General features: G+C 42.9%; 1 protein-coding gene across 5 annotated transcripts in view; it reads right to left on the reverse strand.

Moving 5' to 3' along the window:
* Positions 1-8,859: 8,859 nt before the first annotated feature.
* The window catches only part of LOC125015341 (voltage-dependent calcium channel subunit alpha-2/delta-1), a 59,927-nt gene continuing 52,231 nt past the window's right edge, over positions 8,860-16,555 (reverse strand). For 3 of the 5 annotated variants that reach the window (XM_047597104.1, XM_047597103.1, XM_047597101.1), the window contains 8 exons: positions 16,321-16,473; positions 16,078-16,130; positions 15,640-15,695; positions 15,380-15,509; positions 14,648-14,760; positions 13,823-13,905; positions 13,387-13,466; positions 8,860-10,854 (listed from right to left, as the gene is read on the reverse strand). In XM_047597104.1, coding sequence (XP_047453060.1) covers positions 10,818-10,854; positions 13,387-13,466; positions 13,823-13,905; positions 14,648-14,760; positions 15,380-15,509; positions 15,640-15,695; positions 16,078-16,130; positions 16,321-16,473 — 705 coding nt within the window. In that variant the 3' untranslated portion in view covers positions 8,860-10,817. The remainder of the gene's footprint in view (positions 10,855-13,386; positions 13,467-13,822; positions 13,906-14,647; positions 14,761-15,379; positions 15,510-15,639; positions 15,696-16,077; positions 16,131-16,320; positions 16,474-16,555) is intronic. The other 2 variants (XM_047597105.1, XM_047597102.1) reach the window with 1 other exon arrangement.

Below are 16,555 nucleotides of genomic sequence, written 5' to 3' on the forward strand. Positions count from 1 at the left end.
ATTGCAAATCATGGAATGATTAGAGGACAATTGCAATAACAGTGCATGCATATTCAGCAGCAGATTGTGTGGCCATCACAGGGCAGCATTCCACTCAATCATCCCGTTGTGTCTTTTTTTTATTTATTTGTTTTTTTACTAAGCTCACCAGTGCATACAGTGAGACAGATATTGGCAGGCACTTGTCAGCGACGGGAAAATCAGCAGGGATGTAAAGTGGTGGTGGTGGTGGCGGCGGTGGGGGGGTTACTACTTCTTCTTCCCCTTGTGTCAGATAAGAAGTGAAGTTACTGGTAGGGGGTGGACAAGGACAAGACATCCCAATCCATCTCGCGAGTGTCAACTCCGCTGCCAGTGATGACAGCACGAGATAGCGGGAATTGACACTTAGCTGGCCGTAGCATTTTCTCTAAACATCCCTGACGGAGAGCAGTTGCAGAGCATCACTCCGGTCCCGCGGCGACAGTCCGATGGGGCCGATGGGGAGCACAGCAAACTGAAATTGTGTTAGTTCATCACGACGCGGGCTGCGATTTACTGCATCCAGGGAATTCCGGGTATTGTCCCGGTATTTTTGTTTTGCACCATGTGTGCAAAACAAAGCAATAGATGTGTAAATCTGTAAAAGGAGACAGACTCTATTTTCTCCCTCGTTCAGTGAGTAATGCCCCTGTGGCTTCCTGAGAGGACTACAGAGTCATTTGCAATAATAAACAATTACACATGAGTCAGATACTTTCACTGGAGCGGAGCGCAAGTCTCCCTGTTTTCCCCTCTCTTTCCCCTTTCCTACCTCTCCTTGTCTACACACACATGCAACGAAAAACCACATCTCTTGCAGGCAAACATGCATCTTATCCCCGCGTTCGTACGTGTGAGCGCAGCATGCTCGCACATAACGAGCTGCAGATGACTGGATAACCTTCAACAGTTGGAGCTCGCAACAAAAAAGCCCTCAGCACCACAATCTCATTACTGACTCTCCTAGCAAGAATCCAGTGGGTGTTTTTTTGCTGCGTCTGAGAGCCGCGGCTTCTGCTGGAAGATGGAAATTAGAGAGACCCAGTAGCCCGCTGCCTCGCTCGCTTGAGTGCCGTCACCATTCAAGACTCCTCACATCTGCGCCTGGTTATTGCCAGAAACTTCCCATCTTCATGCAGCTGGTAACAGAGGGAGGAATTTCAATGGGAGATGGAGGTGATATGGAGGATGAAGACATGGACAGAGTGGGTGAAGAGCGGCGTGAGAAAATGCTTTTACTGCGAGGTACAATGCAGAGCAGAGCACTGGCGTTCGGTCTGCCCGCGTGCCTATTCGTGGACTGCGTGGAGTATTATTATTAGACTTCCTGCAGATTTGTATGGAAGTCTTGAGCGCTTTGCGTTGTATACTATTATTTCTCAGCACGTGTGTGTGTATGCGTGCCTTTCGCATGCGCCCGTTTTCATCTGCGGCAAATTAGTTGGACCCCGTCATGACCTCTAATTGTTCCAGCCTCTCTACCAGATTTCAGCCGTATGACCTTATTTACAAGAAGCGGACGGAGTGGAAACAGAAAGAAGTGATGGAAGGAACGAGGGGGCAGGCGGCGTAATAGCGTGAGTGGAACAGAGAGAGATGAGTAAAGTAGGAAGGGACGCAGAATGAGGAATTGTGTGCGTACGGAGTAGATGTGGCGCAGGTATTATACTCTAATGAGAAAACAATGACGTCCGGGGTTGTTTCTGGTGTGAGTGTGCTTTGGGGTAGCGATGACAGTGGTGGGCCTAGACACTGTAAACACAGATACTGTGTCAAGAGATCCTCCTTTAAACAAACACACACTTCCTGTTGTCAGTGCATGTGTTTGTAGTCACTGCCCGTAATTGATATCTGCTGAGAGTTACGAGCAAGACAAATAAACTGCGCACACTCACAATCTGTCTGTACAAACAGTTTGATTTCACAGTGCAATACCAGACTTTTTTTCTGTCGCAGCCCTGTAGTCAATTTGTATTTATTTTTTCTGAGCTTGATTGCGGGAAAAAAGAAATTCTGGAGAGTGGTGAAAAAATAGATTTAAAGAGAATCAGCGGCTAATGCAGATGTAAACCACTAATTAATCTCAGATTACTCTCTTCTGACGGTAAACAAGTGCCTCTGTCATAGTCAGTGATATACAGGATCTTTATTGATTACAGAAATTAGAGACCAAGGTTTTTATGATGACTCACCTTTATGATGATCTGAGTCATCATTTAACTTCAGCAAATGTACCTTTTAAACTTCTGTTTTGGTAAACAAGCAAAAGAAATGTTCTGTTGTCAGCAGCCCATCTCCTGTCAGGGAGCAACTTTTGAAACCGAAAATGTCCGTCAAGCTAATTCCTACACTGAACGATATTAAGTCTGAACACATACTAAACATTTCAGCAGAATGCGTTCAGGTCACATTGCGCAGTCCTTGTTCTGCCTTTTGTCTTTCCCTCCTGTGTTTATGGGTGTTGATGTGAACATTTGAGACTGAACCTTGGAACAATTCATGAACAAAATGGCCCGTTGAGTTTGTATATTCACACAAACCATAACTGTTTAAATGACACATCCTTTAGCATGGTGTCGCACAAACACGTCAACATCCCACACGCACTCTATTGTGCCGGCCCTTTGACGGCGGCCACGCAAAAGTGCACTGAAAGAAACTGGAAAATGCACACAAATGGGTCATGTTTACACACACACAACCTTTATTGTGCAGTAATGACTATTTTGTCTTGCGTTCTGATACAAATGTTTATTTCTGAAACAACATCCTGAGCTTGAAGGCCTATAGTTGTGCCTGTGCGTCCCTTTAGGGCGTTTTAATTAGAGCTTGAAATTCAGATTAGTTAAATTCCATGAACTCTAGTGTAACCAGGTAATTCAGTACAGTAATTACTGTTTCAGCATTGCAGTTGCACACAATGCACAAAACACACACAAATTCCAAGCATCTTTTCACTACAAAAGAATTGCCGCTGCACAATCACAACACACGGCCAAGGTGGGAAACCAAACACTGCCTCGGGACACGGGTAAATGGGAGAGCAGGTTTTAAAATAGTGCTTAAACCTGTGTTTCCTCATTTCTTGCACATCTGCTAACAGTCAGCTCCTCTTTTTCTGCTGCTTACCGCTAATTTGCCCCCGCGTGATTCACGTAGAACTGGAGACGCACATGGGGAGAAAGGTGGTCGGGTAAAATTAAAGAACCGATCGGGTGGGGAGGGGCCGTTGCTCTGGGGCTGCAGGTACATTTCATCCCACATATGTCCGTGTCAGATCTCATACTTGTAATTAACGTGTTGATGGTGAACATGGCATAAGGCAGCCCCAGACTGCGAGCAGCCCGCCTGTTCAGAGCCCACCTGAGTGATTTGCCAGACACGCACGCAAGTAACATGAAGCATGAACACACTCAAGCAAACACACACAAATGAGCTCTGTAAGGTCTTCTGGCACCAACTGTTTAAACTGTACTCCTCCACCCCCTCTTCGCATAAGGCTTGCACGCCGAATTTGCCAGTGGGACTGCACTCAAGTTTCTACATCCGTTACCTTTTTCACTGCCTCTCTCTCCTTCCCGTTGATTCATCTAATTTTCACACTTTGTTTGCCTGTTTTGTGATCGCACGGGTCACCAAAAGTTTTAAATGAAAAGTTGCGGATGCTCTCACAAAACACAGTTTTTCAAGGTACTTGGAAAGCGGCTCGTTTCAAACATCTTGGAGAACTTAGAGGAGGGCTTGTGTGGATTTTCCTTGTCTCTGTTGCTTCTATTTCTTCAAGTGATTCCAGGCTGTCTGGGATCAGGGCTCATGTGGGGCCATTCCGGTTGTTGTTGAAGGTAATTCTTCACGACTTGCCATATATTTAGACCCGTTGTCATGCTGCAGATTTAGCTTGATATGGTTCAGATGCCTTCCTGATGGCAGTGACGAAACTGTTTTATTGAACAGCTGAGGTAAAGAGGTGGGGGAGGCAAAGCTTTCCTGCTCTCACTGAGAATTAGATTGCAGATCGAAGAGGCTGGGATTGATTTCTTCCACAGGGTGGTTGGGCTCAGCCTCAGATATATTGAAATACTTGGGTTAGGGAATTTGAAGCAGGACCACCTCTTTTCATTGAAAGGATGCAGCTTGGCCACCTGATCCAGATGCACCCTAGCTTAACCTGATGTTACCATGACATGGCTTTGGATAAGCAGACAAAAATCTGGGAAGGGCTGGATATTTAGTAAGCAACAGCAACACAATGGAGAAAGTGAACAATCTTGAGCTCTATGAATAGGGTACTGTTGGGAAACTTTGGAAGTCTCCCAGCTCACCACTCGATACAAGCAAGATTTAGGAAAACCTGAACATAAATGGTCAAATGGAGTAAACATGCAATTTTATAACAACATTGAGACAGTGAGTCAGTAAACACTGATGTCACTGAATCTGTTTTAAAATTTGATACAGCAGAAATGACGCACAGCAAATGCTATATCAATTTTAGTCAAAGCAGTACCAGTGGTCCCTTCGTCACTTGGGTGACTGAAGGTCAGTGAAACAATGACGAGGCATAACGTTATCAGCACTGACAGGAGAAGTGAGTCTGCCGGGAAACTTTTGGACCTGACTTTCATTTGGGTGACATGTACCACCCATCGGCTCATAGGCCCAGACCCGTAGTAATGACACTCCTCGATGACAGCACTCATTCTCAGCAGTTTGCAGCCTGCAGACACACACACAAAAAGGGTACCCTTAAAAGGCCAATGTCCTTTCTCTGATGAGTCACATCTATTTTGGAGGAACAAGGGAGGACTACACAATATTGAGAAGATGGTCATGATGCTATGTCTGGTCAGAGATCAACACTTATTCCTTTACACAGCAGTGTGTACACTTGTTGCTACATGTGCAGTGTAGGGGTTTAAGTTCTTGTCCTAAAGTGTCTCGGGCCTAAACTTGGCAGCTCTGTACACAGGGGAACTTGTGACCTCACAGCCTCAAAGCTGCTTCAGTAGTCCAGAGTTTTTATTAGGAACCTCTGTGGGTGGTACCTACCTAAGAGTCACTTGAAGAGTGTGTTTAGCAACCAGATACTTATGTGTAATCTTTCCTGAAAGATTGCATTGTATTTGTTTCGTTCGTGCAACCTAACTGCAGTCCCATTCCTTAACTGTGAGGTGTACATTGCTTTGCGCCTCAGCGCCACCACCAATATCTCTAATTATGTGAAGACGTATTCAGGAATGTCCTAGCGAAAGTGCACCATATTAACAAAATAAACAAGGATCTACACTACTACATACAAACCTTCTAGTGTCACTGCCATTCATGAAAAATGTATTCTATTATATAAGGAGACTACCTGGTTCCGTACAAAGCATTACATGCACTCCTTAACCTCTGTGAATGCACATGCCCCTCCACAAACCTAACACCTCATGTTACCAGTTAATATATGTAACGGCCCACTCTAAACACACAGAAAATCCACAAATCAAGCCCCGATCTGGACAGGAAAGGAATGTGTCTTGGTGAGACTGCTCACCTGGACATATTTTTCCAGTGTCACGTCTGACAGTCGCACGCACGCACATGCACACAAGCACGGAGTACAGCACATTTACAAACTGAGAGGGGAGAAGCGGGGGGGGGGAATCAAGGTAGTAAGAACTGACAAGAGTGTGGTCATGTTTATGGGTTTGGAAAAGACTGTGGCATTTCCTGATGATACATTCCAAGTGTGTGTTTGGTGTTCTTCCCGACCCTCAGATTGTCTTTAAGCGGCTTTCTCTCCCTCTCATCAAATATATTTTAAGGGTTCTCTTTGGCTGAGGGATCAGGTGGGAGTTTGTAAGAACAGGTGCACAAAATTGAACAACAACACAAAATATTTTAAGCCTAATTATGGCCCTTTTCTGGGATTAACATCTTATTCAACCCTATCTGTATTTTCCTTTTGCACATATGATACCCATTTGCCCTTTAATGATGGTTAGCAAAGACGTAAAGATTTGTCTAACTACATTCTTTGATTCAAGCTTGTGGAAACTGTCAAAAAAAACAAACAAAAAAAAAACCCAGTGTAAATGTACCCACGCACTAAGTAATTACAGAAGATACTGTTTCTTACGGGATGTCAGCACTCTACTACAAAACCATAGTGACCCTGTTGCCCCTGCCCTGCAATGTTTTATGGTGACGGAAAAACTGTGACCTCTCTGTCACTGCTTACAGGAAGTGCACTTTTTTAATAGTAAAAACAACTGGTACCAATGAAAGACGCAGCGGCTAATGTAAACCACATTATAGTTACCAGATTCAGGGAAGTTTATTCAGACTTGGGTTGATTGCCCCGAGAGCTTCATGACCTAGAGGCTGCTGTGGGTGTTGAAGCAAAACTTAGTGTCAGTGAGTTGTAATGCTGTCCCAAAAATAGCATGTGCTGATAAAATGTCTGCGCAAAAAGGATGTTATAGTACCAACACAGTACTGTTAATCAGCTGTAGAAGGGCTCACTAATGACATGCTGATCCTTGCATTTCCAGTCACGGGTCATGCTGTTGATGCAGCATCATTCTCATGTGTCACTTCCTGCTGTTAGTGGAACAAACCCAAAAAGGCACTCTGAGACTTCAACTTATCCACCAGTGAGTCAAGCAGTTCAAGCTTTAAAGGCCTTAGATTCAAAGAAATGCATTTCTTTGGGGAACTTAACACTAATGGTGTTGTTCACATATAAGAGTCTTGTTTCAACTGAGGAAAAGGAAAATAACTACCCACAGCTCAAACAGACATACCACTATTGCATCAGTATTGTTTTGTTTTTTTTTTTCTTTTTTTTTTACAAATTTCCTTCAGCATTAGTCAGAATGGAGAATCCCAGTCGGACAACTATTAAACATATCCCAAATTTAACCGAGTTATCAAAGTCTCCAAATCATTTGGGTGTAGAGCCAGGGCTAAAGAATCCAATGTAAATAAACTTTGAGTTGTATCTCTACAGGGCACATGTGTGCAGTACGTGTTTATCACTGAGCTAAAGCAGAAAATAAAAAATATTAAAAAAAATATGGATTTGTTTTGGGATCGGTGACAGGGAAGTTCATTGAGTGTTTTACTCAAACTATTCCAAATTGCAAATTGAAAGGAGATGTACAACTTGTTCTTGTTCTTTTCATGTGTCTGTAACTTCTTAAGTCAGGCATGTTAAAGGGCATGACCCCGTCCCTTTACAAGAGTATCCCATTACAAACTGCCTTCTAGATAATGTCTGTACCGATAGCACACAAACAAAAACCTCCCAGTCTGACACATCTCCAAGAAAAAAACAAACAATTTTACATCCTTACCACTCCGAACTGTGGCCCTGCTGGTCCTAAGGTTACCATCAGATAAGCGCAAATACCATCCCGTAAAGAGGAAACTTATCTACTCCGGTGTTAGAATGTGGCTTTCCACTCCTGCTCTATAGGCAGGGGATAGCTGAGCTTCCTGTGCCAGTTATGTTACATCAGGCACTGCCAAATTAGAAACACAGTGATGGGACCTCACTGGGGAACTGTCTGCCACCCTCTTTGTCATCAAACACACAGTTGCGCCTTATATTTTGAGGGAACTTGTGTTGCGCTTCTCATGTGTACGTGTGTATGTGTTTATAGCTGCCTTTACCCATGCATGGAAGAGTCTCAGCGAACAGGAAATACCTACTTCCTGGATTCTCTTTTAAAGAGCAATTAGGGATTTTCTGTGTGTGTGTGTGTGTGCGCATGGAACTAATCCACTTATAAAATTACAAAATTGTGTTTTATATAATGTGGGAAAATGAAATTACGTACTGTGCACGCTTTTAAGCGTTAACCTTCAGCAGCAAGGACTTTAGCTGTGACATCCCTGCAGTGACGTCGACACTGCACGGGGTGTAGTTGGGCCGGAACTTGACCTCTTGTAGTTGAGGTTTGCATATTACAGAAGTGACCTGTAACAGGCACTTGGCAAGAGATTTCACGTCTTTCTGGTCTCCAAACTGTGTTTAACAACAAAAACACATCAGATCCGGTGTTGCCAGACTTCTGACACCTGAATGAGGAAATTGCCGCATGAGATGAGAGCTCTCCCGTCTAACAGTGGATGCGATTGAAACGGTTTGCGTGGTGATTTGCATCAAAAGAACGAGGAAGGAAAAAGAAAACAATACAGAGGAGGAAAATGGTGGAGACACGGGCAGACAAGATTGTGCCGCAGGGAAAGTATTTGGACCGGTAGATAGGCACAGACATTAAACCTGCTAGATTACGGCTGTCACGGTATACCGGTATTAACAATACTTGTGGTATTAAAAGATTACATTTTAATATCGTGGTAAAAATGCACATACGATAATATCTTATGAATCATGGCCAAATTTTGCCCGTAAATTTAAAAAAGTTGCCAGAAAATCGAAGCTAGAGTACCAAAAAACTGCAGTTCCTTGAGGAAATGAAACCAGAAACTAGAAACTAGAAATGAAATGTTAAAAGCCCGGTACAGAAACAGTTTTGGTATCTGTAGCACGTTGGCCCTTTTATAATCACTGTATGGAAGGTGACTCTTCATATAACTCAACACAATATTTTAAAATGTTAGGCAGAGTTCAGCACTGGCAAGATGGCGACGGACAGAGCCGCTCACACTGAGCTTCAAAACCGCTCTTCAGAAGTGCTCTAGCTGACAACACGGAGGGTTTGTGATAACGCTCCGTCCTTTTCCAACAGCTGTGTCGTTCAGCAGGAAGGACGACATGTTTTCGTCTCCTCCCAGAGGAGGCAAAGGAACTGGCCAGATGCGATTAAAACTGAGAAGCTCAGGTCATAACAATACGACACTTTTATTGTGAATATATTATATTTGCACAATAATCAACACCATATTATAAACATTTTTCTTTTCCTTCATTTTCTCTTTTATACAGTAAATAGTATTAGTGTACAAATGTATACAAAATTTATTCAGGCTAGTGAAGTTCCACAAAAGAGTATTTTATGTACGGTATTAAAGCACAATCAGATATCGGAGGGACACACACATGCCTGCACATCGACACAGGACCTCCGGGGTAAAACACAAGTCAACACGCGACTTTGATAGACAGCATAACCTGATCACTCAACATCAGCATATCACCATGAAGGCGAAGTGGAGAGAACGTAGCGTTACTGTCAAAACAGCTAGAAAATCAAGGAAAGGCTCAACCTTTGTGTGATCTTTGTGACGGACGGTAAAGTAAGGCAATGCAAAATTCCCACTGTTAGTGTTTTTTTCAAAGTTCTCTCCAGCAGGCCCTGATGCTGATCATAGGCCTAGACAGTGTTCAAACACAGAACAAGCTCATCCCATGACATTGCAGCATTTGGACGCCGAGCCTTCAGCGTCTGCTTCACAGCACTTATAGAGCAACACAAAGGGGAAACAAGCATAAGGAAGAGAACAGCTGGGAGAAGAAAGCAAAGAAACAGTCATTTTGATATGCTGATCTCATTCACAAGTCATCTTGGCTCCTGAGTCTGGTGATCCAGAAAGGGAACAGAAACAGGATTAATAAAGAGGTGTTGGAACACAAGCTCCATCCTGGTTTAGGTTTGTTTTGACCAGGGAGGAAAAATAATACTCCTCTCCAATAATCTCCGGTGGTTTCTATTGTTGCCCTGGCCACATGAATTGGAACAACTGCAGCAGGATTTAGCTCATTCCATATCACATTACTACAAGGGCTACCCACTCCATATTGCACCAAGAAGCATACATGGTAAGAATACAACCCTGAAGCATTGCTTCATTCAGATACCAGACTGTCTGAGCTACTGTGTAGGCACTGGGAATTGATGCATCAAATTGAAGACAACTAGGGCTGTCAGACCAAGTACAAACATATCTGCAGTTGTTATATCCTAATAGATTTTCACGTTGGGTGCATCCGGACTTCACTGTCTGTCCTGCGCCGTAACTTGAATACTGATGGACACCCACATCTGAGGAATCTCTAAAATGAACTAGCCTGCAGGTTCTCTAGGTTTCTGTGTATTTGTGGTCCTTGATACTGAGTGGAGCTTTGGTGTCAAAGTGTTGGTGTTGTCTTTTGCTCTGTACCGAGCACATGCTGCTACAATACAACACCCAGCTAGTCACAAAATGCTAGTTGACTCTCGAATACAAAAAAAAGAAAATAAAAACGATAGATAGGTAAAGTACATTTAAAAACACTCAAACCAATAGTTGCACTAGTTGCCAAAATGAACAATCATTACAGCATAAGGATTCATACGCAATAAATAGAATAAGCAACAAACAATATTGACAATTACACGAATCAATGCTGTCAGTGAACACACACAGTCTTTGAATGATATTTAGTTGGCATAGTGGGATAGCTCCTCAACCTCCGCTAAGTAAATCAGAAACAAATGAGGCAGAATTAAAGGGTTTGGTTAGCTCTTACTCTTGCACCATTGTAGAGTATTAAATCGTGGAAATGAGTGCAGCAGTGCGCAATAAACTTGTCTCTATTTTTGAAACAATGATGAGGAGGAAATGAATGAGCACCCTTTGGCATTGGAGAATGGAAATACTCGTACTGTCAGGAAAAAGAAAAGAGTCTTGTAAATATTCTGCATACATCCTGTATGGCGTAAGTGGAGCGTCTTCTGGCCTCCTGCGAAATGAGATGATGATCAGTTGTAGGAGTGTGTGTAGGGGTCATGAGTGTTGTAAAGATGTGATCAGCCACAGCAGCAGCAGTTGGAGTCCGAACACTGGCCAAAGACTCTGGTTTAGGCAAGTTCCTCCTCCACAATCAGAATCATCCTCCTGTTGGAACAAAATGACTTGTCAGTAAATGTCGGTAATTGACGTTTTTTCTGAAATTCAGATCAGCATTATGGCAGCTGATGGTTGGTCATGGGAAGCACTACTGATCACTGATCACCAGTCACAACGTCTGCACTCAGTCCACTCAGTTGATGGTCACAATAAGGGTTTTAAAATCTCACTACAATGTGTTTGTTTTTTGTCTTTTCGTTGTTTTTGGTTGATAGAGAGTATTATGTTGTGTTATGTTTACTTCTTTAAATTCTAGTAGGCCGACAGAATAATGAAAAGAGAGTCTTTATTGATTCCTTCCTCAATTAAATTCCACTAGGCTGATAAAAGAAACCAAAAATATTCATCTTCCTGTCTGCAATGCGTAGTGAAAAGTTGCTGCCTGGGCCAGAGTGGAAGAGCAGCTTTTGTTGTTGTGCCAAAAAAACAAGCGGCTGTCTGCTTTGAGGGACGACTGGCTCCAATAGGTAGATGATGTCTGGGACCGGGGGGGGCCGCTACGTTCTGCTGCTCCTGTCCAGCGGCCAGGACATGACGGCACAAGCAGAGTCTCTGGGGCTTGAGTCAATTTGGAATGCGTGCTGGTAAAATCATCTCGCAAATCTTCTGTCATCCGATCTATTTTTTGGATCGGCCATTACGTCCGATTATGAACGGTGACCGGCAATTGGTCGGAGCACCCTTAACTACCACCGTCATTGTTACTTTTGCCACTAACAATGACGAGCAGTTTGTGATTGCACTGTAACCTGTCATATGGGATTCCTCACGCATTGCATTCAAGGTATATTTGGACATTTTAGTAACTACAATTTTCTGTTTCTTGCAGAAAGTAGAACAAGAACAGTGTGTTACATATCTGCCAACTCATGTCTGCTAAGCCAGGAGGTGGTTTGCTAGAATTAGAATTCACAGATTATTATTAACTACAATTAGCAAAGTATGTCTGCAGTGTTTCCTAGCTGGATATGGGCAGAGCAAGCTAGCTTCTTCTCTGTGTCCTGTCCTTGTCAGCTATTTGTCTGTTGGTGGTTGGTATCAAGTCAATTTTCTCATTTAACTTATATATTTTAAATGCTCTGCTTCTTGTGCATTTATGTCTGTATAAATGCACCTGCCCACCTCAGTGTGTGACGTTTTTTTTTTTTTTTATTTGATGGGTATTCGGGAGTATTCGGGATATCCGTGCATGCCAAAGGCCTAGGAAAAAGAGGTGGGAACCTTCTGCATTCAAAGGGCAGGAAAGCCACGTGAAGCTTCCTCTGTTTACTCCAGTGACAAAATGGACTGGCCCTGAGACAAACTTTCTTCCTATGAGGAGCTGAGCCAAAAGTAATGGGACAGCTGGAAAGAGGGAGAGGGACACGGCCTACTTCTACTCTGTTCATCTACTTCCTCAGCCATTCCTCCCCTCCCCTTTGCTTCCCTGCATGGCCTCTCTCTAATATAAACACGCAGGCACATGAATTGGTGGCCTGTTATGTGTATGATCTACGCCTTTAAAACACAATGAAAGGCAGAGTTCACAAAGATATGGAAAAGATTTTTTTCCAAATATTTAGACGTCTTGCAAATTGTTCAAAGTTGGGTGGTGATGCAGTGATCTCACATTGAGTTTATACACCTTTACCCCTTTGTTTTACTGATTTATCACAAATGGCACAATACATGAACTTGAACTTCCATTGGAACATTCCAAAGGAATCTTCATGATATGCTTTTCTGTTATACAGAAAGTCCTAGAGGATTCTTCTAAACTTGAATGTCATGGCATTTAGCAGTGCTTAAGGAAGGGATGGAATCATCAGATATTTTATCTGTCAGGTATTAAACTGCTCTCTTAGATGGAGTAAAAAATAAAAATAAACCAAAAAAGGTCAAAATGGTAAAGATGAAGCATTCTGTTAGTGAAACATGCATGCAAAGAAACAAATCCACCAACAATTTGTTATATTGCTACACGGATCATGCATAACATTATAACCATCTTCCCTAATATTAAGTAGGTCTAGGTCTTGTACCTCCAAAACAGTTGTGACTCATCAGAGAATGGACATGGGCCTTGTGTCTGGTAACAGGACGTTGTTAGTGGGTCTTTGGTTCCTATGGGTTGAGGGGAGGGGGCAGTGCATCCCACAGATACTTGATCAGTTTGGGATCTAGTGAAGTTGGAGTGTGTGTGTGTGTGTCATTGCTATGGGGGTGGGGTGTCTGGTCTAGGTGGGTGGTACAACATCCACATGAAGTTTCCTAGTGGAACACTGTTTTGTCACAAGATGGTCAAATTTTTATGTACTTCACCTGACAGTGGTTTCAGTGTTGTGGCTGATTGTTGTGCATATTTTAAAGTGTCATTTACTTCAGTATGAGCCATCTTTTATGTCCAAGTACATTCGCCAATTAAATATGTGTGATAAATAAATGTGAAATATTAGAAAAACCTGCAATGCAATGGCCACGGTCTTGTAAGGGTTTACAGTGCTTAATATGTCAGTAATGGGGTTTCGTGTTGACACTGACCCTGAAGTCAGAACCAGAAGCAAGAAGAAAGGTGTAGAGTTTAGTGAAGAGTCTTTGCTGGTTGGGCACAAGGGCTCATCCTACCATGCAAGACCAGCAGACATTGGGATGCACAACCAAAAAGAAAAAAGAAAAACAAACAAAAACACAAGAATGAAACAAGATTAGTAACACGACACCACAAAGCAAGACAGTGAAGAAATAAATGAGAAGGCTTTCAAAATTCTTGATAATATGAGTAATGATGAGTGATGATAAGGAAGTCAAGTAAAAAAAAAAAAAGACAGAAGTGCAGCCAACAGTTGTTTGAATCTACACCGAAATCAAAAGTGATGGAAACCAGAGTGAAATTGAGACGATAACTGTACTGTCAGTAACTGAGCTGTTTCTAACGTTATCCTCGGCACGAAGGCACATGTGCGGTTGTTCCTCTTACATTTTCATTGTTGTCAAAACACACGTCCGGCCCTTTGCGGTATCTGGGGTTCTGAGCCAGCTCGCATGGATCTGGACCTTCAGCTGGATGGGGGGGAGGGCACTCAGGAAAATATGATTTACTATTTTGGAATACACCAAGCGATTAAACCCTCATGTAGTTCAGACTCATTACACTTGGCTAGATATACCTGATTTTCTTCTGTAGCCAGATCTTTCTGTGGACCAGCAATACTGGAGAGCCAATAAGTCATTTTGCCATTGTGTCTGTGATTACATAAACACTGCATTATTATGAAGAAATTTAAATTAATCTGTGCATACGTATTTAGAATTATTTGAAGCTTGTGGTTGTGTTCTATGTATGAATTGAGCGGGATCTTTATTAATAGCTTAAGGCCCCTGTTGTGACCCCACAGCGACCTCTGATAATGACACCTTTACCGTTACATCAGCAGGTATCTACATTCAATACACATCTGTCCAACATATATCCCGAACACACGTACACATACACTGTCCACACACGCCGACACACACCCTGCTCTTGACCCTAATTCAACCTGATGGCAGCCTGCAGCCCCGATGAGGTTAAGCAAAGAAATTTAATCCCGCAGTAACAGGAGACCAGCTTTCATATACCGTGCATCTGGTTTACTGTTCACCAGTGAACATTCACGGGGGACCTACTGCAGCCTCCTTAGGTGTGCGTCCTTGTATTGGCAGTTTAAAGCGCCGCTGTAATACGGGTGATGGATGGGGGATTGGAGAGCAAAAAGGAAGTGTAGCACTGCGTTTGATATTTACGAGTTGAGTGAAAGGATACAGGGTTGTTCGGCCTGCCGTAGAGGCCTTGGGTCACACGACAAACATGTTGCCCTGGCATCAGTGATCAAAAACACTAGGTTGGTGTTCGGCAGCTTGTCGGCACGGTACATCCTGCAAAACACACACAAATAGAAACAGTCTGTACTCGTGTAGTTCCAGCAGTACTAAATCCTAACAAATTGATATCTCCTCTTACCTTTTAATAGCAGTCATTAAAGTTTTTTTTTTTTTTTTTTTTTTTTTTGCCTACAGTTGTTAACTTTTGGGGAGTAAAGCCTCAGACACGTGGGACTCGTAACACCCTGTAATTACAGCCATATTTAACCCCCTCAGACAGCTCAAATTGACACACAAGGAAGCTGGAGCAAAGTAAATTTGCTGTGGTCTGTGAATGTGTGCGTTAGGGAGTTTGAAGTACGGCCAGCGAGTGGAGGAAGAAAAACAGATAAAAGAGCTTTTATGCTTCCCTCTGCAATTCCGGTCACTGACAGATCAAGGTAATCTGTGGCTGATCAGAACTCATCAGAAAACAGCTGCCTGAAATCAGGCTGCAAAACAGAAAGAAGTCAGGAAACTGAAACTATTATGGAGCAATCCCCGCAGACCGATAAACAGAAGGATGTCCAGACAGGAGATACAATAAAAGGTGGAAAATCTTTAACAACACAGCCCCTTTATAGCGCATTTGGAAATGGCCACTGAGATTGGAGTCTATATGGATACACGGTACCTGGAACAGTTTCCACAGTCCAGGACACCCGAGTAGGATCTTTCGTCATTGTCAAAGAAGTACTGAGTCTGTTCCGTAATACAGCTTTCTTTAAACATGGCATCTGGTATGTCTTCATCTGCTGACTCAGCTGGAAATAAACAGGTTTAATAAAGATTACAGGAAAAGGATTAGTGAGAAAGTGGTGACGTTCCAGCTAAAGAAAAGGATAATCTAAACAAGGCTGGTGGTTGTGTAAAGTCACAGCTTATTTTGCTCACCTGCCTCTAGAAGATTAGGAAAGATGAGATTGAAGAAGAGCTGCTGGAGTATTGACCTGGGCAAACAGAGAAAAAGGCTAAATGAGTCACACGTGTGAGTCAGCGGATATTCAGAACATCTTAAACTTATTTACAATAATCCACCAATTGCTGTTTAGTAAAAGCAACACATCTGTGTGAGGTTAGAGTTGCTGATGATGCAAATGTCATGGGAAGTATCAACCATTCTATTTTAAAAGGTTGTTATATTGCTGTTGGACTCCAAGTTATGATGTAGAATGTTGTGTAACTGCCCTTGTCAAACAGTGACAGAGCTTTATCCCTCAACGACCTCCAAGTCCACTCCCATACAAGCTCCTACCAAAAAGAACAGGAGTACTCCCACGCTGAAGTCCACACACTCGTAAACAAAACACTAAACAAAACCTGTACACTCACCAGGCAGCGGTGGAGGCCCACCAGCCAATACTCAGCAGGTCCGCAATGGTAGGCTGGAGAAGGACAGGAAAACAAATTTATGTGGAATGAATTCCAAAATAAAGCCAGTAAGGAATAACAAATTAATTCAGCCATGACTTTTTCCATTGGGCCATTTTATGTTGCGGCTGCAAATCTTTCCAAATGCATATTAATCTCAGAGAGAGAAAGATAGCTGTCTGAAGCGTATGTGAGTAATCTAACCACAAAGACGGAGCGGGGTCCTGCTGCAGCCTTGCTGTCTTTCTCTGGGTCACAGACGGACTGGTAGTCGTAGGTCTTGTTGAATGAATATAGAGAGGTGTTGACCAGGTTGATCATCAGCACGGGGTCCACCTCACCAAAGAACTGACCTATCTAGATGAGTTGACACACATGCACACAAGAAAACCACAAAACAGTCAGTAACAGCAGTGTCAAATTGGGGTTACTTTGTCCC

Source organism: Mugil cephalus, chromosome 10 (genome assembly GCF_022458985.1).
Source record: "Mugil cephalus isolate CIBA_MC_2020 chromosome 10, CIBA_Mcephalus_1.1, whole genome shotgun sequence".
NCBI classification, from domain to species: Eukaryota; Metazoa; Chordata; class Actinopteri; order Mugiliformes; family Mugilidae; genus Mugil; species Mugil cephalus.